We start from the raw sequence: 23579 nt of genomic DNA, 5'->3' as shown, positions 1-23579 counted from the left end.
AGGTGTACTGAATGTAATAGCCTTCATTTTCATATTTTCGGATGAGAATCCTTCATCAAAACCTTCAGGTTGCAGGAGGTTTTTCCCCATTTAAAGACTGACCAAAGCAGAGAGAGAACTCTACCATCCCATTGAATTTGTGCCTATCATCAATTGACTGTAATAAATGGTCCAGATTTTTAAAACTGTTCAATAGATAGAGACCTCTGGTACGTGGGAACGGCAGGAGACCATTCAGCTAGATCATGGCTGATCCTTATCCTAACTTTATAAACCCACATTGATTCCAAGTCTCTTTCCCTTGCCTAACAAAAAAAATCAATCTCAGTTTTGAAGTTTTCAATTGCATCTACAGCTTTTTGGGGGAGAGAGTTCCTGATTCCCACTGCCCTTGTGTGAAGAAGTGCTTCCTGACATCACCTCTGAACAGCCTAGTTCTAATCTTAAGATTTTCTCCCCTTGTTCTGGACTCTCCCCGCACCCACCCCACCTCCTACCGTCATCACCAGAGGAAATAGTTTCTCTCTTTCTACCCTATTGACCATTAATTTGTCTTAAATATCATGATTGTGGTTGACTCTTACATGCCCTTGAAATGGCCCAGCAAGCCATTCAGTTCAAGGGCAATTAGGGATGGGCAATAAATGCTGGTCTGGTCTGCGATGCCCACATCCCATAAATGAATAAATAAAAAATAATTCACCTCTTAATCTTCCATTCATGTGGTAATATAAGGCTAGTCTGTGCAATCTGTTTTTGTAATTTAACCCTTTCAGCCCTGCTATCATTCTCTGCTATTTTTATTGCATTTCCTCATTGTTCTTATTGATGTTTCATCTGTTGTCACAGTACAAATCGTGCCCAGCAGTCACACATGACCAACTAACTGGAACTGAAATCATATTTGAAATTGTATTAACGTGTTATACTGCCCATCATATATAGTGATAGCTCACTGTTGCTTTCACAGAAACTTGTCAGCTATGAGCGCTGGAGACAGTGTATGGTTTTGAGAGTTATTCCTGTCTTAACATGCACTGGTCCTGAATGAGCAGGGTTAATTAGATGAAAGACTAAAGAGAAGGCCCACAAGAGTTTGGTGGCTTTTATCTTGATCCTTGCCTTTTTGCAGTTACGTACCATGTACCTCTCCTACATCACCAATGCGGGACTTCATGCAAACCCCATTAGTCCAGATGCGGCGGATGAAGAAACAGCTCGCGGACTCACGAATGCTTCGTGATGATTTGGAGATCGAGCTGACTGAGGCCCGCAAGCTGATTACTGAGAAAGGTAACAGACAAGAAACCATGCACACGCCCATGCGTTTCCTTATATGTAACTTGGTTATAGGATGTGTGTAAGGAATTTTGAGGTGATGGTATTGCCAAGACTTTGCTGTTCTTATCCTCCTCAGTGTTGGAGGTCACAGGATTGGGAGGTGCTGCAGTACGTCCTGTAGATGGTGCATACTGTAACCATAGTGTATTAACGATGGTTGGCACAGATGTTGTGTCCACTAGCAGGGATGGCAGTCAGACTGATGTCTCAATAAACAACCCTGTCATTGAACTCATTGCATTAATTTTTATATTCTTATTCAGGAATAGTCAGCATGGTTTTGTGAAAGGGAAATCATGTTTAACCAATTTGTTGGAGTTCTTTGAAGGAGTGACATGTTCTGTGGATGAAGGGGAGCCTGTTGACGTACTGTACATGGATTTCCAGAGGGCATTTGACAAGGTGCCACATAAAAGGTTATTGCGCAAAGTAGGAGCTCATGATGTAAGGGGGTAACATATTAGCATGGATAGAAGATTGACTGGCTGGCAGAAAACAGAGAGCATGCATAAACGGGTCCATTTCTGATTGGCAGGATGTGACGAGTGGAGTCCCACAGTGGTCTGTGCCAGGGCCTCAACTTTTTACAATTTATATCAATGACTTAGATGAGGGGAGCGATGGCATGGTAGTGAAATTTGCAGACGAAACAAAGATAGGTAGGTAAGTAAGTTGTGAAGAGGACATAAGGAGGTTGCGGACTGGTATAGATAGATTGATTGAGTGAGTGGGCAAAAATCTGGCAGATGGAATATAATGTGGGAAAATGTGAAGTTGTTCACTTTGGCAGGAAGAATAAAAAACGCAGAGTATTACTTAAACGGAGAACAACTGCAGAATTCCGAAGCGCAAAGGGATCTAGGTGTTATAGTGCATGAGTCATAAAAAGTTAGTATGCAGATATAGCAAGTAATAAAGAAGGCTAATGGAATGCTATTCTTTATTACAAGAGGAATTTAATATAAAAGTAAGGATCTTATGCTTCAGTTATACAGGGCATTGGTAAGACCACATCTCGAATACTGTGTGCAGTTTTGGTCTCCTTATTTAAGGAAGGATGTAAATGCGATGGAGGCGGTTCAGAGGAGGTTTACTGGATTGATACCTGGAATGAGCAGGTTGTCTTATGAGGAAAGGTTGGACAGACCGGGCTTGTTTTCACTGGGGTTAAGAAGAGTGAGGGGAGATTTGATTGAAGTTTATAAGATCATGAATGGTCTTGACAAGGTGGATGGGGAGAGGATGTTTCCTGTTGTGAGTGAGTCCAGAACTAGGGGGCACTGTTTTAAAATTTCAGGGTCGCCCTTTTAGAACAGAGACGAGGAGAAACTTTTTCTCTGAGGGTTGTGCGACTTTGGAACTCTCTGCCTCAGAAGGTGGTGGAGGCGGGGTCATTGAATATTTTTAAGGCGGAGGTGGATAGATTCTTGTTCGGCAGGGGAATCAAAGGTTATCGGGTGGATGGGAGTGTGGAAGTCGAAACACAAACAGATCAGCCATGATCTTATTGAATGGCGGAACAAGCTCGAGGGGCTGAATGGCCTACTTCTCCTAATTTGTATTTTCGCATTTTTGGAATATGAGAAGTCGATGGTGGGTTGCTACTTTGAACCACTGCAATATTTGTAGTAGTTTGATACAACTGAGTGGACTGGCTAGGCCAATTCACAGGGTAGTTAAGAGTCAGCCACATTGGCGTGGGACTGGACTCGCATATAGGCCCAGACTGGGTAAGGATGGCTGGTTTCCTTCTCTAAAGGACATTAGTAAACCGGTTGAGTAGCGAATTCCAGAATTTTATTGCTGAAGGAATGACGATGTCTGTCCAAGTCAGGCTGGTGTGTGACTTCGAAGGGAACTTTCAGGTGAAGGTGTTCCTGTGATGTTGCTGCTCTTGTCTGACTGAATCCATGTGTTACCAAAGTGTCCATGTTCTTGCTCTTCTCCAAAACGAATTATGCTAATAACTAGTTGTAAAGTATTGGCAGCTAAAGACCAGGCTGTTGATGAGTTCTGCTGAATTGATTGACAAGAGTGTCAATTGAACAACTTGTAATCCACAGGTTAAGAAGGAACTTGCATTAATATAGGATCTCTTCTCAGCTCTTGGGGTGTCCCAGAATTCTTTGCTTGCAGTGAGTTAATTGGGTAAATACGGAGCCAGTATGTGCACAGATAGCAAATGAAATGACTAACCAAGTTGGTCTGTTTTTGCTGTGGATTGAAGGAGATATGTTGGCCAGGATACCAGCTCTTCTTGGAGTGATGCTTTGGCTCAGCCAGCAGTTAATGATCCCTATCAGTACTGAAGGTTCTTCAATCTGATTTCCAGTCTATCTCTTGCATCAGCTAATTGTAATTAGGGCAACGGTTCAGATGCCAATTGCATTGGCCTTGGTATCCCTAGGTCAGGGGCAAGGAGAAGAAAATAAATTGATGTGACTTATGTACTGACCGTCTCCTGGCAAGCACATCTGTGACTCCCCCCCCCCCCCCCCCCCCCCCGTTACTGGGATGGTTGCAAGTGAGGTTGGCTCAGGTTTGGTTGGGATGCTTTTCGCTGTAAAATTCTCTGCTGACCTGGGTCAGCCATGGCTCAGTGAACAGCACTGCTGCCTCTAAGTCAGGAGGTTGTGGGTTTATGTCCCACTCGAACACGTAATCCAGGCTGACACTCCCAGTGTTGTACTGAGGGAGTTCTGTACTGTGAGAGGGGTGGTCCCGGGGATGCGCTACACTGTTGGAGCTGCTGTCTTTCGCATGAGACATTTTTCTTTCCTGACCTCGCTGATCCCTTGGATGAGGGTGGTCAGTGCACATGGAAGCTTGGTGACTAATGCCAACATCAGCAGAGCAAATCGGAAGCAAGCGAGGAAGACGCATCCTAATGCTATCTCATGATCTCCCCATTTCCTTTCACTAGAAACACAGATCGCCATCATGCAGCAGAAGGTCGAGCGTCTCGTGAAGCTGACTGAGAGACAGGCCAGTGAGGAGCAGCCTGACGAACTTGGCAATCTGAGGGACAAATATGAAAGGTATCACTGTAGTCCCATAATCTGAACTGAGGGCAGAAACATACAGTACAGTTCGAGGGGTCCTGATATGCTGAACAGAGTGGGTAGTCAAGTTACCAAGTATTTACAGCACAGAAACAGGACATTTGTCCCAAGAGGGCCACGTCGATGCTTATGCTGCACATAAGCCTCCTCCTTCTCACCCTATCACATATCCTTCTATTCTTTTGTCCCTCGTGTGCTTATTTTGCTTCCCCGTGAATGCATCTATACTATTCGCCTCAACCACTCCATGAGTGCCATGTTCTAGCCACTTTCTGGGTTTAAAAAAAAGTTTCTCCTGAACTCCCTATTGGATTTATTAGTGACTATTTTATATTTCTGGTCTCTTAGTTTTGGTCTGCTGCATGAGTGGAAACATCTCTACGTCTACCCTATCATAATCTTAAAGACGTCTGTCAGATCACCCTCAGTCTTCTCTTTCCTAGTGAAAAGAGCTCCTGCCTGTTCAACCTTTCCTGATCGGTATAAACCTCTCATTTCTGGTATCATTCTCGTAGATAGCTTTTGCACCTTCTCCAGTGCCTATATGTTCTTATTACAGTATGGAGACCAGAACTGTGCACAGTATTCCAAGTGTGGTCTAGCCAAGGTGCTAACAAGTTTACCATAAATTCTCATCTTTTCAATTCTATCCCTCTGGAATAGGATTCAGTGCTTTTAAAAAAAAATTAAACCACCATCGCTACTTTTTTGTCCAGAGGGAGCAAGCTCTCTGCTGTTGCTGTCTGAGTAGGTTCCCTTCTTCACCCCATCAAGCTTTAAAAACCCAGAGCTTTGGCTTGAGGTATCTTTGGTCCACATGTCCACTTTATACCCTGGGGTCTATACCACTGATGATCTGGGAGCGAGGAGGGTTCCTTTCGGGAAATGTGACCTTTGCTCTGCACTGCCACCCGGTGGCACAGCTGTGATGCTGTACGTCCTATCTGGGGCTTTGGGGCATGAACTTTCTCCCACTCAGCCAACGTTTGATGAATTTATTCACTTTTTTGGTTCCTGCAATCAAAAAAAGCTGCAAGTCTTCCACCTGCAGCTATCTGTAGGGCTGTTTGAAGGAGTTTTTTTTAATGCTGGTTTCACTGTAGAGTTTGACTGGCATGTGTTGTGTTTCACTGCGTGCTCTAACCTCTGCACACCGTCCCCTCTCCCCAGTTTGTTGAACAGACTGCGTGATGCTCAGAAACAGTGTCAGGATCTGAAGACGGAGAAAAACCAAATGGAGCGAAAAATTGATAAACTCGAAGAGGAAAACGGAGATCTTTCGTACAAGGTAATCCTCAGTAAAACCTGTTACTGCCGCTGTTTACTGATCCTTGCAGGAGTGAAGCCTCCGTGGTCAAATAACCTGCTGCCATGCACTATTAAGGCTCGTGCCTTAGGGACAGTACGAGATAAAATTATAGTGCCTTTACATAGTACCTTTCACAAACAATGTCTCAAAGCGCTTTATACCCAATGAAGCACTTTTGAAGTGCTGTAATGTAGGAAACTACATGAATGTGCAGTTAATGGATCCTAGATTGGGTCAAGACAGTAAACGTGGAACAGCACTTTCAAATCCACCCCTCTTGTAGGACAGGAGTGCATGTGATCAGGTTTCAGATGGAGGTGGTGATCACCTGGACCCGATGGCATGGTGATTGAGGTCGGAACGCTGAAATGGTTTCAACAGGCAGCTGGCTGTTGTAATGGGAGGTGCTAGGGTTGGTATTCTTGATTGACGGAGTTCCACATTTTGATTCCGATAGTAGAGGGGTCAAGAATGAGGTAGCATAGATTCAGGATTATATATGAGATTGCAAACCGAGGGCAGGAGAAACTGCTGCACACAGAGTTGTGAGGTTGTGGGGTTCACTTCCAAGTTAGAGTTTAAGGTAGAAACAATGTCAACATTTAAGCTTAGATTGACGGGAAAGTGGATGAAGCGATGTAGGAACAAGGTGGGTAAATGTGACTAGGACTGTTTGTTCGTGTGCAAAATAAGCACAGACTAAGCTGTTTGGGCCAAATAGCCTGTTTCCTTGCTGTAATTTCTACAGAACTGTCTTGTGGCCTGATGTATAGCATAACTATTTCTCAGGAGTTTGATTCATGTCAGCTTGGCTCAGTTGGTAGCATTCTTGTCCTCTGGTTGAAAGGGTTGTGGGTTTGAGAAACTTGAGTGTATAATTCAGGCTGATGCTGTAGTGCAGTTCTGAGAGAGTGTTGTCAAAAGTAGGCGAGTTTGTCGTTCACCTAATTTGCTGTTTGTGGGACTTTGTTGCAGATTAACTCTGGTGTCTGCCGAATGTTAGTGACTGCACTTCAAGAAGTGTTGCATTGTGAAGATGCCATTCAAGAGATGCAATAAACCACTTTTCTCTTTCAATGCCAGCTACCTGCCTTTGCAGGCAAAGCTCGATTGATTGATTCAGTAGTTGATGAGATTTTCTTTGTGGTGATTAGGGATAATCAGTTTGCTATTCAAGTCAGTGCTCACAATTAAGTCAGTAATTTTACATTGATCTTTCACTGTACTGGCGGGGAGGTCTTTGATCTCTATGGAATTTAAAATTTGAAGGCACAGGATGTGTCATTCTAATGACTACAAGCTTTTAGTTCACTGACTAAACCAGTGTCACACTGGTAACCAAGTGTAGCCTTTCTCATTGACTGTCGTAATCCTCCAGGTCACTTCTAAAAGTCGTGGGTCAGTTGTTTATCTGACCAACTTGTCATCACCTGTCGATACTTGCTGACCTCAGCAATCTATCCAGCTGGGGAGGTCAATGGGCAGTCGTTTGTTAAAGGGTTGAAATTTCTGTTGCCCCTCCCAGTTAACTACCTAGCTCCCCCCCTCCCCACATGAGTCAGCAGATGCTTTGGGACTGTAGTGAGACTCCTCTGTGTCCGTCTTGTGCCATAGGTCCGTGACTTGGGCAGTCGTCTGGCCCAGTCCCAGAAGGCGCTTAACGAGCTGGCGGATGAGCATGAGGCGGCTGTGCCACTTTGGGAAGGAAAGCAGAAACAGCTGGAGAGTGACCTCCACGTGACGCTTTCAGAAAAGGTAAGAAGTGCTTGTGAGAGAGTGTAAACTTATACGCTGAACAGTCTTGGCTAAGAGGAGGAGGAAAAGACACACAAACAGTTTTTATCCATGTACAATTAAATGGAATATATTGTAAATAGACTTTCAGTGTATGATAATACCAGGGCTTAGAGGTTTTATGACAACAGATTGCATAAACAAGGCTTGTGTTCCCTTTAGAAGAGTGAGGGGTGATCTGATTGAGATTAAAATGGTAAAAGGATTTGATAGGATATATAGAGAAATCTGGTGGAGGGAGTCCAGAACAAGGGGCATAACCTTAAAATTAGAACCGGGCTATTCAGGGATGATGTCAGGAAGCACTTCTTCACACAAAGGGTTGTGGTAATCTGGAGCACTACCCCCACCCCCACCACCTGACCACCTCCCTCCTCCCACCCACCACTACCATAATGCTGTGGAAGCCGGAGGTCAGTTGGAGCATTTGAGACTGAGATCAGTAGATTTTTGTTGAGTGAGGGATATGGAGTTCTTTCTTGCTCCCTCACACTCTCACCAAAAGAGAAACCAACTGATATACTGTTGTCCTTCAGGAAGGGAATCAATTAGTCCTACAATACTGGTCTACAGTCCACACTGTTTTGGCTTGCAGCCTTGCCACATCCCACTGCCCTGCCCCAGAACAAATTTCAAGGAGGTGAATTTAAATTTTTAGACATTAAATTTGCATCTGCCTGTTCAGGTGGATGTGGGAGATGCCCTCGTGCTACTTGAAGAACAGCAGGAGAGTTCTCCTGATCGCCCACATTCTACCCTCAGCCACGACCACAAGAAACGGATTACATGGCTATTCACCTCGCTGCCTATTTCTGGGCTCTTACTATCCACAAATTGGCTGGACAAATTTACCTACATAAATGACAGTGCCTACAATTCTTCAAAAGTGCTTTGTTGTCTGTGAAGCAAGTTGAAATTGGAGTTGAGGTACAGGTAAACCACAGTCTCTCTCTCTCTGTAATATCCTGCAACCTACAACCCTCTGAGATCTCTGTTCTCCAATTCTGGCCCCTTGAACATCCCCAATTTTAATCGCTGCACCATTGGTGGCTGTGTTTTCAGCTGCCAAAGCCCTAAGCTTGGAATTCCCTCAGTAAACATTTCTACTTCTGTTTCCTCCTCCTAAGGCATGCCTTAAAACTTGTCTCTCTGACCAAGCTGTTGGTCATCTCTCCTAATAGCTCCTTATGTGGCTTGGTGTTTTGATAATGCTCCTCTGTAGTGTCTTGGGACATTTTAATATATTAGAGGTGCGGTATAAATACAGGTTGTTGTTGAATGTCTTGAGGGGCTGAATGGCCTATTTCCGTTCCAATGAAACATGCCGTGGATGTGAAAGATGCTATTTAAATGCATGATTATTAAAAAAAATTTCTGACTTCAATCGTAAATTTTCCCTTCGGATTTTTGAGGTGCACGGTTCTTGGTTGACACATTTCTCGGTGCTAATTTTGAGTTTTTAAGTATGTTGGTGTTTTTTTTTTTTTGGTGTGTGACAGAAATTGTTGGAAGAAAAAATACAAATCCTGGAAGGAAAAGTATCCTTGATGGAGGATCAGCTGAAGGTGGCTGGAGAAAATTCTAGTGAGATGAAAGGAGAGGTCATGGGTGATATTCTCCAGGTAGGTCATTTAAAACAGGAAACCCGAGAAATTGTGCTGCTTGGAAAGCCTTGTACCGAAATACAGCTTCAACAGGTTTTTGGAGAGAGAGTTCCAGATTTTAGCTATCCTTTGTGTGAAGAAGTGTTTCCTGATATCACCCTGAATTACCTGGTTCTAATTTTAAGGTTCCTTGTGCTGGAGTACCCCTACCAGAGGAAATGGTTGCTCTCCATCTACCCTGTCAGTTCCTCTAAATATCTTAAACAGCTTAATTAGATCACCACTAAATCTTCTATATTTGAGGGAATACAGTTAATTAAAGCTTTGCCGCATCTGATTTATTCCCTCTCCCAATCTTCTGTTGTTGTTGCAGTTGGAAGCTCTCAAAATGGAAGTGTCACAGCTGACGGCCAAAGCTGCAGAACTGGAGCAAGAGAGCGTGCTTCACAAAGAGGAGAAAAGCCAGCTCACCGAGACTATCAGCAGACTCCAACAGTCTGTCGACGAGCTGATTAATCAGAAGGATCTGCTCGAGCAAGCTGCACGGGTTCAGGAGGAAAGGCTGACTGGGCAGTTGGATGCCTTGAACGTGGAGATCATGAAGCTGAACAACTCCTTGATGCAAAAGGACTTGGAGCTGGAGGAGGAAAAGAAACTGAGGCGCCAGCTGGCTGACGACTCGCGAAGCAAAGAGAAGGCAGCCCAGCAAACTCTTATTGACCTCGGCTCAAAACTGGAGACCCTTGACGAAGCCCTGAGGACGAAAGAAGAAGCGATGCACAGAGTTGAGAGAGAAATGGGAGCCGAGCGCGATAGTGCATTGCAGCAAGTGGCTGCACTGAAGGAGGAGTCTGAGAGGATTTGCAATGAGAAGGCTTCTGTTGTCACACACTATGAGAAGTTGAAGGCTGAGAAGGCGGCTGAACTGGAGATGCTCACTAAACAGATTCAGGCTTTGGAAGGTAATCAGTTGGCCATCGAAGACCTAAAGGAAGAGAGGGATAAGTTGGCACAGAAGGTGCAAGAATTGGGTGCTGAGATTGCGGCGGTGACTTCCAACAACCAGAGCCTCCAGTCAGCTTGTGAAGCCCACAAGCGGAGCCATTCTGAAGAAGTTGCAGCTTTTAAAGCAAAGCTGGAAGAGCACAGGAACAAATTGGCAGATCTTGATGCCAGCCTTCAGAATAATGAGACCCTCCTGGAGCAGCTCACTTCCCTGAAGGAGACTGTCGAAGGGCTGGAAAATGAGAGGAAACAATGGGAAGAGAGTCGTGCCCTGGATGCAGAGCGCCTTTCCCAGCTGGTACAGGAAGTGAAGGGACTGACAGAGGAACGTAATCAAGCTAGAGCCCAGTTATCAGAAGAACTGAAGCGCCAAGAGGTAGCTGGAGGTCAAATGAAGCAGTTGATGGATGAGCAAATGGAAAGATCTGCCAAGCTGCAGCGTGAGCTTTCAGATGCCCTGAGGGTGGTGGAAGAGAAGGAAAAGGAAGAAAAGAGGCTCCGTGGAGGTGTTGCATCTTGGAAAGAAAAGTTTGAGGCTGTTCAACAAAATCAGATTCAGATAGACAAGACCATCTTGGGCTTGAAGGAGGAGCAGGAAAAGGCTCAGGCTGAGCTGTTGGAAGAAAGGGCCAAGAATAATGGGCTCGAGATCCAGATAAGTCAGTTGAATGATGAGGAACAGAGGAAAGCCACAGAACTACAGAAGGATCTTTGCGATGCTCTCTCAAGAATTAAGGAAAAAGAGGCAATGGAGGAAAAGGTCCGGGCTGAAGCGGTGAGCTGGCAGGAGAAGTTTGAGGCCGCTCAGAAGGAAGCATCTCAGCGCCTATCACAGGTGGAGGAGGAGGCCAGAAGAAACTTCAACGAACGAGACCAGATCCAAAAGGAGCTCTCCGACGCGAGAGCAAAGGCGACTCGACTGGAGAAGCTAGTGAACCAAACCGGCAGTGAACAGCAGGACCGAATCTCGGGGCTGGAAGCCAATCTTTCCAAAGCACAGCAGACAGCAAGAGAGGAGGAGGCACAAAGGAAGGAATTGTGCGTAGAGGTCAGGTCACTGAACAGTCAGATGGAGGAGCTTAGGAAAGCCCAGTCTGAGCGCCTGGCCAAAATGGAGACAGAGCGGCACAAACTGTTGGAAGAGAAAGATACGGCCAAGGTGGACCTGGAAGCTGAGAGGGCGAGCAAGCTTGAGGTGGAGGCGAGGATGAAGCAATCTGTCAGCAAGCAACAGGAGCGCCTTGTGGCATTGCAGCACGAGGTTTCCAATGCTCTCGCTGCCAGTAAGGAAATGGAGGCCAAGGAGAAACTGATGAGAGTCGAAGCCGAGAAATGGCAGGAGCAAAGCAGGCTCCAGAAAGTGAGGATCGACGAGCTACAAACTGAGGTGTCAACCATGAAAAGCATGAAGGAGAAGATAGTCAGCCAGGAAAGGGAGATGCTGCGTTATGCGGAAGTCCTGAGCAAGAAAGAAGAGGAACTGCTTGAGCTTGAGTCTAAGCTGGCGGCGGGCGATGAGGCTGTCCGACAGCACAAGCAGAAAGTGGATTCCGCTGGAAAGGAACTCTCTGCATCCCGTGACCTCTGCCAGGAAAGGCTGCGTGATATCAAGGCTCTTCAGTCGCAGGTAGCTGAGCTAGAGCTGAAGTGTGATAAACAGCAAGGCGTCATCACCCAGTTGGAGACTGAGAAAACAGCACGAGGCTCACACAGTCGAGAGCATGTGACGGCCCTACAGGCTGAGCTGTCGTCACTCCGTGATTCGTTGAAGGAGAAGGAATCAGCGGAAAGGGCCTTGAAGGAAAAGGTGGCCCTGCACCTGGAGGAACTCACAAGGCAGAAGGAAAAGGTTCATGCCCTTGAGCAGGAGATCCCAACTTGGCAGCTGAAATCTGTGGAAGAGCAGAAGGAAAACGCGAAGCTGAGAGAACAGGTAGCTGCAGAGGTAGATGCAAGCAGGAAGCTACAGGAAACTGTGGAATCCTTGAGGATGGAGCAGGTCTCTGAGGTGCAAAAGAGAGATTTAGCCGCAGAAGCCACGAAGCTGCAGAACATGTCCCTTAAAGAAGAGATTGCTGCCCAGAAGCTGGCAGCTGAGAGGCTCCAGGAGGAGCTGACTGCTAGGAGGCTGGTGGAGTCGACACTGGAGCGCCAGGCACAAGCGGACAGAGAGCGATGTGCCCAGATGGAACAGGAGCTACTCCAGCTGCGTGGCAAGCTGACAGAGGCCGAGGCTGCAATGCGGGCAGCCGAGTCCCAGCATCAGGGAGAGCTCAAGCAGCAGGGGAGGCAACTGGAAGTGCTGAAGGCTGAGGCTGGGCAGCTGCTGCACCTGAAGGAGCGCTGCCAGGAGCAGGAGCGAGAGATACAGCGACTCCAGCAGAACAGCAGCCAACTGGCAGCCTCGCTGAGCTCGGAGTCCGACAAGGCTCGTGGGAAGCTAGAGGCAGAGCTGGCCAAGGCCCGGGAGGCCCATGCCAAGGAGCTGAGCCACCTGACCTCCCGCCACGCTGAGCAGGAAGCTGCTGGCAGAGAAAGGGAAGAGGACGGCAGGAAGAAAGCGGAAGAGGCGACCAGCAAGTACGAGAAGGCAAAACTCATGGTCCTGGACGAGAGGCGCAAGTTTCAGGATGAGCAGCAAAAGCTGAACGCGCAGGTAAATTAATTCTTCTCCATTGAAAAAAAATCACTTCAGCTTTTTATTTTTGTACTCGGGTCAAACTCGCTGCCTTTCCAAAATGCATCACTTCACACTTCTGTGTTAAATTGCATCTGCCGTGTCTCTGCCCATTTCACCCATCTATCTATGTCCTCCTGAAGTCTCTTACTATCCTCACTGTTACATCTCCATGGTCCATCTTGTTAGCAGTCCTCCTTCCTCCTCTGGTTCACAACAACACACTTCAAGTAAGCACGTGACACTTCATGGGGTAGGAAGCTGAACAAACTTTGATATATAGCACAGTGATCAGCCTAACTGTATATAAAGAACAGCTTTTCGGTTCTCGATCTTTGAAGCCCTCTGAAAAGTATTGAAAACCAGGCTCCTTTACACACCATATTTTGCCTACATCAAAGGACATGTCACGGATGAGACCTTTTTGATGCTTCTATCACAAATCCTTTGAAAACAGTCTGTTCGTGTAAACAGTTGTATTTGTTTACTCCAAAACTACTTCCTTTAAACAGGACTTCCTGATCTAACTCTTCTTAACCTCTTTGAAGAATAGGCTTTATTAACTGCTATTTTTGTGTATTTACTGGATCATCCTATCTAAGTTTATTACTCTATCCACTAAAGTTACACTTAATCACACATGACTGATACCACTGCTGTCACTTATCGCCTTGCGCAAGTATTTCTTTTATAAGCACTCAGACACTAAAAGCAGAAAACAAACAAGAACAGTCCACACCCATAGGAACCGGAGGAGGCCTTTCAGCCCCTCAAGCCTGTTCCACCATTCAGTAAGATCATGGCTGATCTGTGACCTAACTCCATAGGCCTTTGCCCTCTATCCCTTAATACCTTTTGTTAGTAAAACTCTATCAATCTCAGATTTAAAATTTAAAATTAATGTAGCATCAATTGCCGTTTACGGACGAGAACTCCAAACTTTACTGTGCTTTGTGTGTAGAAGTGTTTTTAATTTCATTCCTGAAAGGTCTGGCTCTAATTTCTAGCTATACCCCTAGTCCTAGACTCCTCAACCAATGAAAATCGTTTTCCTCTGTATACCCTATCTGTTCCCCTTAATATCTTGAAACCTTTGATCAGATCATCCCTTATCCCATCGTCTTAAGTGATTAATAAATATAGTGAAAATTAATAAATATGGTGAATAGTTAAAGCCCCAACACAGATCCTTGCGGGACACCAGAAGTCACATGCTGCCAATTAGAGCACCTACCCCATTGTCCCTACTCTCTGTCCCCTGCCCTTCAGCCAATTTTCTAACCAGGTCAAACATTTGCTTTCAATTCCAGGAGTTTCAACTTTAGCTAACAGTCTCTTATGAGGAACTTATGAGTTCCTCAGGGTAGTGTCCTAGACCCAACCATCTTCAGCTGCTTTATTAATGCCATTCCCTCCATCATAAAGTCAGAAGTGGGGATGTTTGCTAATGATTGCATAATGTTCACCATTTGCAACTCCTCAGATACTGAAGCAGTCCGTGTCCAGATGCAGCAAGACCTGGACAATATCCAGGCTTGAGCTGATGTTTAGTTTAGTTTAGTTTAGAGATACAGCACTGAAACAAGCCCTTCGGCCCACCGAGTCTGTGCCGACCATCAACCACCCATTTATACTAATCCTACACTAATCCCATATTCCTACCACATCCCCACCTATATATTTCCCTACCACCTACCTATACTAGGGGCAATTTATAATGGCCAATTAACCTATCAACCTGCAAGTCTTTGGCATGTGGGAGGAAACCGGAGCACCCGGAGGAAACCCACGCAGACACAGGGAGAACTTGCAAACTCCGCACAGGCAGTACCCAGAATTGAACCTGGGTCCCTGGAGCTGTGAGGCTGCGGTGCTAACCACTGTGCCGCCCCACACATGTGCCAGGCAATGACCATCTCAAACAAGAGAGAATCTAACCATCTCGCCTTGATATTCAATGGAATTACCATCGCTGAATTCCCATTATCAACATCTTGGGGGTTACCATTGACCAGAAACTGAACTGGACTAGCCACTCACATGCTGTGGCTACAAGAGCAGGTCAGAGGCTGGGAATTTTGTGGTGAATAACTGACGTCCTGTCTCCCCAATGCCTGTCCACTATCTACAAGGCACAAGTCAGGAATGTGATGGAATACTCTCCACTTGCCCGGATGGGTGCAGCTCCAACAACACTCAAGAAGCTCGACACCATCCAGGACAAAGCAACCTACTTGATTAGCATCCACCACCTTCAATATTCACTCCCTGATGCACAGTGGCAGCAGTGTGTACCAACTACAAGATGCACTGCAGCAACTTACCAAGGCTCCTTCGACAGCACCTTCTGTAAACTGTGGCGCGGAGTCAACTCCCCCTTGGCCCCTTTATTCCCTTCACCCACTTAATCCTAGTCGTCACGTGGGACTAAGTCCTCTTAATTCAGGCTCAGGCTGGGTGTTTGGGATATCGGGGTTACAGGAGAGCCACCCTCCACCTAATCCACTGGTTACGGTTAATGGCTTAGTACAAAGAGGAGGAAACTCAGTCCTTTCTTTAACTATCAATTTACTTTATTCACGTTGTTGTACAATGTAAGAATAAGGCTTATACACTTGGTTAGACAAAAGCATGCAACTCAAACTGGGTTATACAGTTAATAACAAAGCTAACTAGAATCGATAAGCACACCCACTAGGTTCCTCTGACCGTTCCCTGACCTAGTCACAGAAAACAAAGGATAATACCCGAAAAAGGGGAGAGCTGATGCTGGCCAGGCGTTCCGTTCTTTCTCTCTTTTACGTCGTTGCTGCGTTGCTCACGCAGGGTCTTCCGCCTCCGCGATGGTTGGCCTCCGGAATTTCTTGCTGGCTCTATGCCTGAGATTCTCCATACTTATTCTCTTTCTTATCTCTTCGAACTGTGCTCTCTCTTTCCTAAAATAAAAGCAAAATACTGCGGATGCTGGAAATCTGAAATAAAAACAAGAAATGCTGGAACCACTCAGCAGGTCTGGCAGCATCTGTGAAAGGAGAAGCAGAGTTAACGTTTCGGGTCAGTGACCCTTCTTTGGAGAAGGACCCGAAACATTAACTCTGCTTCTCTTTTCACAGATGCTGCCAGACCTGCTGAGTGGTTCCAGCATTTCCTGTCTCTTTCCTGTTGGTTTAGGCTTGCTCACCTCGTTCGTATCTTCTCCTTATTGGCCCAGGCCCAGAGAGCCCGGTATCACTCCAAGTCCAAATAAGGCTGTATTCCTGTGATCTCTCCCTTGTCTTTCACATAAATTAATTTGTTCAAACTGGTTTTTACCAGCACAGGCCAGAGTCTGAGCTCAGGTTACTTCAGTTCATGAGCTGTTCAACAGTGTCTGAGCTCGGGTTACTTCAGTTCATGAGCTATGCAACAGTTTGTAACAGACTCTGTACTACTTGCAGCCCCTGGCCAACACTTCCAAACCCACAACCTCTACCAACTAGAAGGACAAGGGCAGCAGATGCATGAGAACACCACCACCTGCACGTTCCCCTCCAAGCCACTCACCATCCTGAGTTGGAACTATATCGCCTAACCTTCACTGTCACTGGGTCAAAATCCTGGAACTCCCTTCCTAATAGCACTGTGGGTGTACCTATCCCACATGGACTGCAGCAGTTCAAGAAAGCAGCTCACCACCACCTTCTCGAGGGCAATTAGGGATGGGCAGTGAATGCTGGCCTAGCCAGAGATGCCCACATCCCACGAATGAATAAAAAAACATTTTAGCAAATGCCTTCTGGAAGTCCATATAAATAACATCCATAGACTTTCTCCTGTCGACTACTTTAATCACTTCTTGAAAAAATTCAATCAGATTCGTCAGGCATGACCTACCCTTTACAAATCTGTACTGGCTCTGTGATCAGCTGAAAATTTTCAACATGTTCAGTCACCTTGTCCTTAAATATAGACTCAAGTAATTTCCCAATCACAGATGTTAAGCTAAGTGGTCTATAATTCCCTGGTTTCCCCCCTTCACCTTAAATAGCAGAGTGAGGTGTGCAATTTTCCAATCTGAAGGAATAGTTCCTGAATTGAGAACATTGGAAAATTATAGTTAAGGCATCTGCAATATTCTTACCTATTTGCTTTTTAAAATCCTGGGACAGAAACCATCTGGTCCTGAGGATTTGTCACTCTTCAATGCCATTACTTTCTTCATTACTGTTATTTTGCTTGTGTTAATTTTGCTGAGTGCCTGTCCCTGATTCAATATTAGTTTCCTTGGTTTGTATTGGAAAGCCAGTTGCCCTAAGATACAGGGAAGTTCAGTTGTTAACCCTTAACTCCCCAAGATGTCCAACATGCAACTCTCCAGGATGTCCAACAAATCTCATCTACAAGCTTTGAAATTATACCCTGTATACCCAAGTCCGGGTCATTCATACATATAAAAAAAACAGCGGTGGCCCTGCCTCATTCTGTACGTGTACTGAGTCATAACTTCTCCATTCTGTGTAGAAAAGGAGCTTGTGGCTAACAGTCGAGTTCTGCCTGGTCTGACTCTGGAACAGTTCTCTCTCTCTGCTTCTGTCGCACCTGCATGAGTCAGCCATTGGGCTGCTCAAGCCTGCACCGCCATTCAGTTAGATCATGGCAGTTATATACCTCAACTCCATTTTCCCGTCTTAACTCCATATCCTGTGATGCCCTTTCCCAACAAAAATTTACTGATCTCCATCGAGGAAATTTAAATTGAACCCCAGAATCCACAGCTTTTTGGTTCTAGGTTTCCACCACCCTTTTTTTCTGTGGGGGAAAAAGTCCTTCCTGATTTCACTCCTCAGTGGCCAGGCTTCACTTTGAAGGTTGTACCCCCTTGTTCTGATCTCGCCCACCAGAGGAAATCTACCCTATTCCTTAAATAACTTGATTAGGTAACCCCTCGCTCTTCTAATACAAACTCAGATCAACCATGATCTCATTGAATGGTGGAACAGGCTCGAGGGCCTAAAAAGCCCGCTCCTATTTCTGTGTTCCTAAAGAAATACAAACTCAACTTTATTCGACCTTTAAGCCCTGATATCATTCTGATGACTTTGCCCTGCTCCCTCTCAAAGGCCAGTATTCAAAGGAAGTGATGCAACAGTTGTACAGAGCCTTAGTCAGACGCCATCTGGAGTACTGCATCCAGTTCTGGGCACTACATCATGAGGTGTCAGAGGAGGAGGAGGAACAGCAATCAGGAGGTGTTTGGGCGGAGGGGAATGCACTGCTGTACAATGACTTCATTTGCACACTGACAGCCGTGTCAAAGTGTGTGGTTCTTGTGATAGTTGAAAGGGGGAAGTCTCTGTAACATTTCTTTGGTTCTGGTGGGCTCTGGTAGTCGACTCCCTTGTTTCATGGCAGGTGCCAATCGCTCTTCTCACAAGGCACGGAAAGGCACTTTTTTACTTTGTTGATAACTTGCGCCTAGGTTTGTGGGACAGTTTCTCTGGAAAGGGGGAGAAATGTGTTTTTCACCTTTAAATAGGACTAAAGTAACATCCCAGGTAGGGCTGTAACGATTGGGAAATCAGTCAGTCTTGGCTGATAAAAGGAAGAAATAAGGACTTGCATTTATATAATGCCTTTCACAACCACAGGACATCCCAAAGCACTTTTTGAAGTGTAGTCACTGTTGTAATGTAGGAAACGCAGCAGCCAGTTTGCACACAGCAAGCTCCCACAAACAGCAATGGGATAATGATCAGACAATCTGTTATTAGCGATGTTGATTGGGGATAAATATTGGCTAGGCCACCGGGGAGAACTCCCCAGCTTTTTTGCACAATGCTGGTCGTCCAACAGAGCAGGCAAACGGGGCCTCAGTTTTAACGTCTGACCTGAAAGTTGAAATAATTGATTCCTTGGGGAAACATCAATAAAATGTTATAATCCTATCAACGCCTACTCCAAAAATTGTTTAAAACTTGTTAGTGACAGTCACGGCTTAGTGGGTAGCACTCTCACCTCTAAATCATAAGGTTGTGTGTTCAAATCCCACTCCAGAGACTTGGGCACACAATCCAGACTGGCATTCTAGTTCAGTACTGAGGGAATGCTGCACTGTCGAAGATGCCATCTTTTGGAGGAGACGTTAAACCAAGGTCCTGCCTGCCCTCTTGGATGGATGTAAAAGATTCCATGGCCACTATTTTGAAGAAGAGCAGGGGAGTTCTCCCCAGGTCCTGGTCAATATTTATCCCTCAACCAACATCACTAAAACAAATTATCTGGTCATTATTGCTTTGCTGTTTGTGGGAGCTTGCTGTGAACAAGTTGGCTGCAGTGTTTCCTACATTACAACAGTTTTGACATCTCAAAAGCACTTCATAGACAATAAAGTGCTTTAGGGTGTCTGGCGGTCATAAAAGGCACTAAAGAAATGCAAGTTTATTTTCTCTTAAAAGATCTGGTGTGATCTAAACTTCCTGCTGTTTCTGCCTAGTAGTTGACTTATCTTTTTAAAAGTCTCCGTTCCAGTCTTCCCTCTCTTTCCCTTCCCACCCTTGATGAAATTACATTTGTGGAGTCTGTTTCTGAAGCCCTTTTTGTCTTGGGTGCTGGTCACCCCGCAAAGCGCCCAAGGTCTCGTTTCTCTCTCAATGGGGAACTGTTTGGTTTGTTCCAGATCACAGATCTGAATCAGAAGCTGGCCCAGCATGACACAACAGCTAAAAGTAAGCTGCAGAAACTCAAGGTAAGACACTGGCACGCAGAGTCTGTCCCTCATTGTTTCACTTGGGGCATCTGGTTGGATCTCTCATCGTTCTGCCTCCTTAATAATAAATCTGGGGTTTAAGTCAGGCTTGCCACTACAACTTGCCGACTAGCTACACACTGTTTTCGCTATATGCACTAATTTTAGTTAAAAATACTCCATACAGGTAAATGTACTTCTTGTCTGTCTAATTTTTAAAAAACTTGCATTTTATATAACACTTTTCACAACCACTGGACATTCCAAAGTGCTTTGCAGCCAATGAAGTACTTTTAAAGTACAGTCAGTGTTGTAATCTGGGGAATGCAGCAGCTAATTTACACATAGCAAGTTCCCACAAACAGCAATGTGATAATGCCCAGATCATCTCTCTTTGTGATGTTGATAAATATTGGTCAGGACTCCAGGGATAACATCCCTGCTCATCTTCAGAATAGTGCTATGGGATCTTTTACATCTACTTGAGGGGGCAGACAGAGACTCAGTTTGACATTGAATCTGAAAGTCAAGCACCTCTGACAGAGCAGCACCCCCTCAATACTGCACTGGAGTGTCAGCCTAGATTTTTGTGCACAGGTCCTGGAGTGGGACTTGAACCTGGAACCTTGTGACTCAGGGGAGAGCATGCTACCAACGGAGCTGTTGCTGACACATTTTATGGTTATGTACATTTACTTAACAAAGAGAGTAAAGCAGCCACAACAATCAAAGAACACGTAACACAGCTTTTCAATTACTGTTTTACCAGCAAAGGTACAAAAAGGTTAATGTTCACACTCTCAACGTGCAAATGTGAGTTGAGATCACGTGACCCAAGATGCTGCCTATTACTTTTTAATTTACTAATCAGAAATGCAATTAGCCAAAGCGGGATTTCCAGTTAGCCACATGTGGCTAGTGTATTGGACAACTCTAAAGTTGAAGATTGTGACTCTGCAATAAAACCCCATTGACCGTGGCTGCTCTTGGGATCGTTGGCATGGTTTGTGATTTACCCTTTCTACTGAGAGGACATGAGCTATGTTGAGTGTTTTCTTTGTAGAATAAATGCCTGAAAGGGGTTGGCTTACTAGGGAGCACCTTGTTGAGTTATAGATCAGGGATCTTGACACTCGAAAGTCCAGACCCATCATCCAAGAACAATATTTATCCTTTTATTAAAAACAAAATCCACGTTACCTGGTCATTATTGCATTGCTGTTTGTGGGATCTTGCTTGTGCAAATTGGCAGCAGCATTGCCCTACATTACCAAAACAAGGTTGTGGGGTTAGTTTGGGATTGATACAGGATTATGGGGAGAGCGCGGCAAAGTAGAATTAATATTGGGATGGATGCAGGTTTATAGGGAGAGAGTTGGGCAGTGGAGGTAATTTTGGATTGATACAGCAAAGGTATGACGGGCCAAATGGCCGCCTCCTACACTGTGGCCTGGTGATTCCCCCTCTATTTCAAATTGCATCATTTACTGAGATCAGATGTTTGCAGACGTTCCATTCTGATGTTGTCTAACCACAAACTATGTTCTGCAATTGTAGGCGCGAGATAGCGAGGCGCAGGAGAAATTAGAGCAGCAGGTAATGGAGCTCAGTGCACAGCTCGAGAAGAAGGAGGAGGTCGTGCAGCATGTCAAGGCCCAGGTTTGTCTCTCTGACTTAGTTCAGACGTGACTGTGTATCCCCTTGGGGACGTGTTCTTTTTTTCTATTCTATATACGTAACAGCTGGTTGCAGTATCTAATATTCTGATGTGGTTCAGTATTCCACTGGGGTTAGGTTGGGAAGGTATAACTGCAACAGCTTGCATTTATATAGCACCTTGAATGTAGTAAAATGTCCAAGGCACTTCACGGCAACAATTATCAAAACAAAATTTAGGTACCAAGCCACATGAGATATTTGAACATTCGACCAAAAGCTTGGTCAAAGAAGTAGGTTTTATGGAAAGGAGGAGAGAGAGAGGAGGAGAGGTTTAAGGAGGAAGTTCTAGAGCTTAAGGCCCAAGCAGCTGAAGGCATGACCGCCAGCAGTGCAGCAATTAAAATAGGGGATGCACAAGATGCCACAATCGGAGGGGTGCAGAGGTCACAGAAGGTTAAACACATACTTTGGTTCTGTCTTCACAAAGGAGGACACAAATAACCTCCCAGAAATGTTAGGGAACCAAGAGTCTAATGAGAGGGAGGAACTGAAGGAAATCAGTATCAGTAAAACAATAGTGCTAGGGAAATTAATGGGGTTAAAGGCTGACAAATCCCCTGGGCCTGATAATCTACATCCCAGAGTACTAAAGGAAGTGGCCCTGGAAATAGTGGATGCATTGGTGGTCATCTTCCAAAATTCTGTAGACTCTAGAGCAGATCCTACAGATTGGAGGGTGGCAAATGTAACTCCACTATTTAAAAAAAGAGGGAGAGAAAAAACAGGGAACTATAGACCAGTTAGCCTTACATCTGTAGTGGGGAAAATGCTCGAGTATGTTATAAAGAATGTGATAGCAGAACACCTGGAAAGCATAAACGGGATTGGACAAAGTTAGCATAGGTTTAGGAAAGGGAAATCATGCTTAACAAATCTACTGGAGTTTTTTTTGAGGATGTAACTAGTAGAATATATAAGGGAGACCCAGTGGATGTGGTGTATTTGGATTTTCAGTAGGCTTTTGATAAGGTCCCACAGAAGAGGTTAGTGTGCAAAATTAAAGCACATGGGATTGGGAGTAATATACTGGCATGGATTGCGAATTTGTTGACAGATAGGAAACAGAGAGTAGGAATAAACGGGTCTTTTTCCCGGTGTCCGGCAGTGACTAGTGGGGTACCGCAGGGATCAGTGCTCGGGCCCCAGCTATTCACAATATATATTAATGACTTGGGTGAGGGAACTAAATGTAACATTTCCAAGTTTACAGATGACACAGAGTTGGGGGTGAATGTGAGCTGTGAGGAGGATGCAAAGATTCTCCAATGTGATTTGGACAAGTTGGATGAGTGGACGGATGCATGGCAGATGCAGTATAACGTGGATAAAAGTGAGGTTATCCACTTTGGTTGTAAAAACAGGCAGATTATTAGCTGAATGATGATCGATTGGGAAAGGGGGAGGTGCAATGAGACCTGGGTGTCCTTGTACACCAGCTGCTTTCAGGTGCAGCAAGCAGTTAGGAAGGCGAATGGTGTGTTGGCCTTCATTGCAAGAGGATTTGAGTATAGGAGCAAGGATGTCTTACTGCAGTTGTACAGAGCCTTGGTGAGACTACATCTGGTATATTGTGTGCAGTTTTGGTCTCCTTATCTGAAGAAGGATGTTCTTGCCATGGAGGGAGTGCAAAGAAGATTTACTGATTCCTGGGATGGCAGGATTGACGTACGAGGAGAGATTGGGTCGACTAGGCCGATATTCACTAGCGTTTAGAAGAATGAGAGGGGATCTCATAGAAACCTATAAAGTTCTAACAGGAATAGACAGGCTAGATGCAGGGAGGATGTTCCCGATGGCTGGGGAGTCCAGAACCAGGGGTCACAGTCTCAGGATACGGGGTAAGCCATTTAGAACCTAGATGAGGAGAAATTTCTTCACTCAGAGGGTGGTGAACCTGTGGAATTCTCTACTGCAGAAGGCAGTGGAGGTCAAGTCATTAAATATATTCAGGAAGGAGGTAGATATATTTCTTAATGCCAAAGGGATCAAGGGATATGGGAGAAAGTGGGAACAGGGTACTGAATTAGACGATCAGCCATGATCTTTTTTTGAATGGTGGAGCAGGGCCGAATGGCCTACTCCTGCTCCTGTTTTCTATGTTTCTAAGGTTGTAGGGCTGGAGGAGAGAGATAGGGAGGTGTGAGGCCTTGGAGAGATTTGAGGTTACGGTTGAGAATATTAAAATCAAGGTGTTGCTGGACCGGAAGCTGGTGTCAGTCAGCAAGCACAGGAGGTGATGAGTGAACAGGACACGATAATTTAAATGTTGGAGATACTATTTTTCTGATTTGATTTGTTTCATTGTGCTTCTTGTATTTCCGCCCCTATACCCACTGAAACATAG

At 45.2% G+C, this 23579-nt stretch overlaps 1 protein-coding gene across 5 annotated transcripts in view; it reads left to right on the top strand.

The window, feature by feature from the left end:
* The window catches only part of numa1 (nuclear mitotic apparatus protein 1), a 94736-nt gene that overhangs the window by 47769 nt on the left and 23388 nt on the right, over nt 1–23579 (top strand). For 3 of the 5 annotated variants that reach the window (XM_068033023.1, XM_068033024.1, XM_068033022.1), the window contains 8 exons: nt 1133–1293; nt 4265–4379; nt 5574–5691; nt 7327–7467; nt 9006–9128; nt 9484–12771; nt 19448–19516; nt 21074–21175. In XM_068033023.1, the coding sequence (XP_067889124.1) occupies nt 1133–1293; nt 4265–4379; nt 5574–5691; nt 7327–7467; nt 9006–9128; nt 9484–12771; nt 19448–19516; nt 21074–21175 (4117 nt within the window). The remainder of the gene's footprint in view (nt 1–1132; nt 1294–4264; nt 4380–5573; nt 5692–7326; nt 7468–9005; nt 9129–9483; nt 12772–19447; nt 19517–21073; nt 21176–23579) is intronic. The other 2 variants (XM_068033025.1, XM_068033027.1) reach the window with 2 other exon arrangements.

This window comes from Heterodontus francisci, chromosome 6 (genome assembly GCF_036365525.1).
Source record: "Heterodontus francisci isolate sHetFra1 chromosome 6, sHetFra1.hap1, whole genome shotgun sequence".
NCBI lineage: Eukaryota > Metazoa > Chordata > Chondrichthyes > Heterodontiformes > Heterodontidae > Heterodontus > Heterodontus francisci.
The sequence above is the reverse complement of the archived record's forward strand: the minus strand, read 5'-3'. Positions and strand labels throughout refer to the sequence as shown.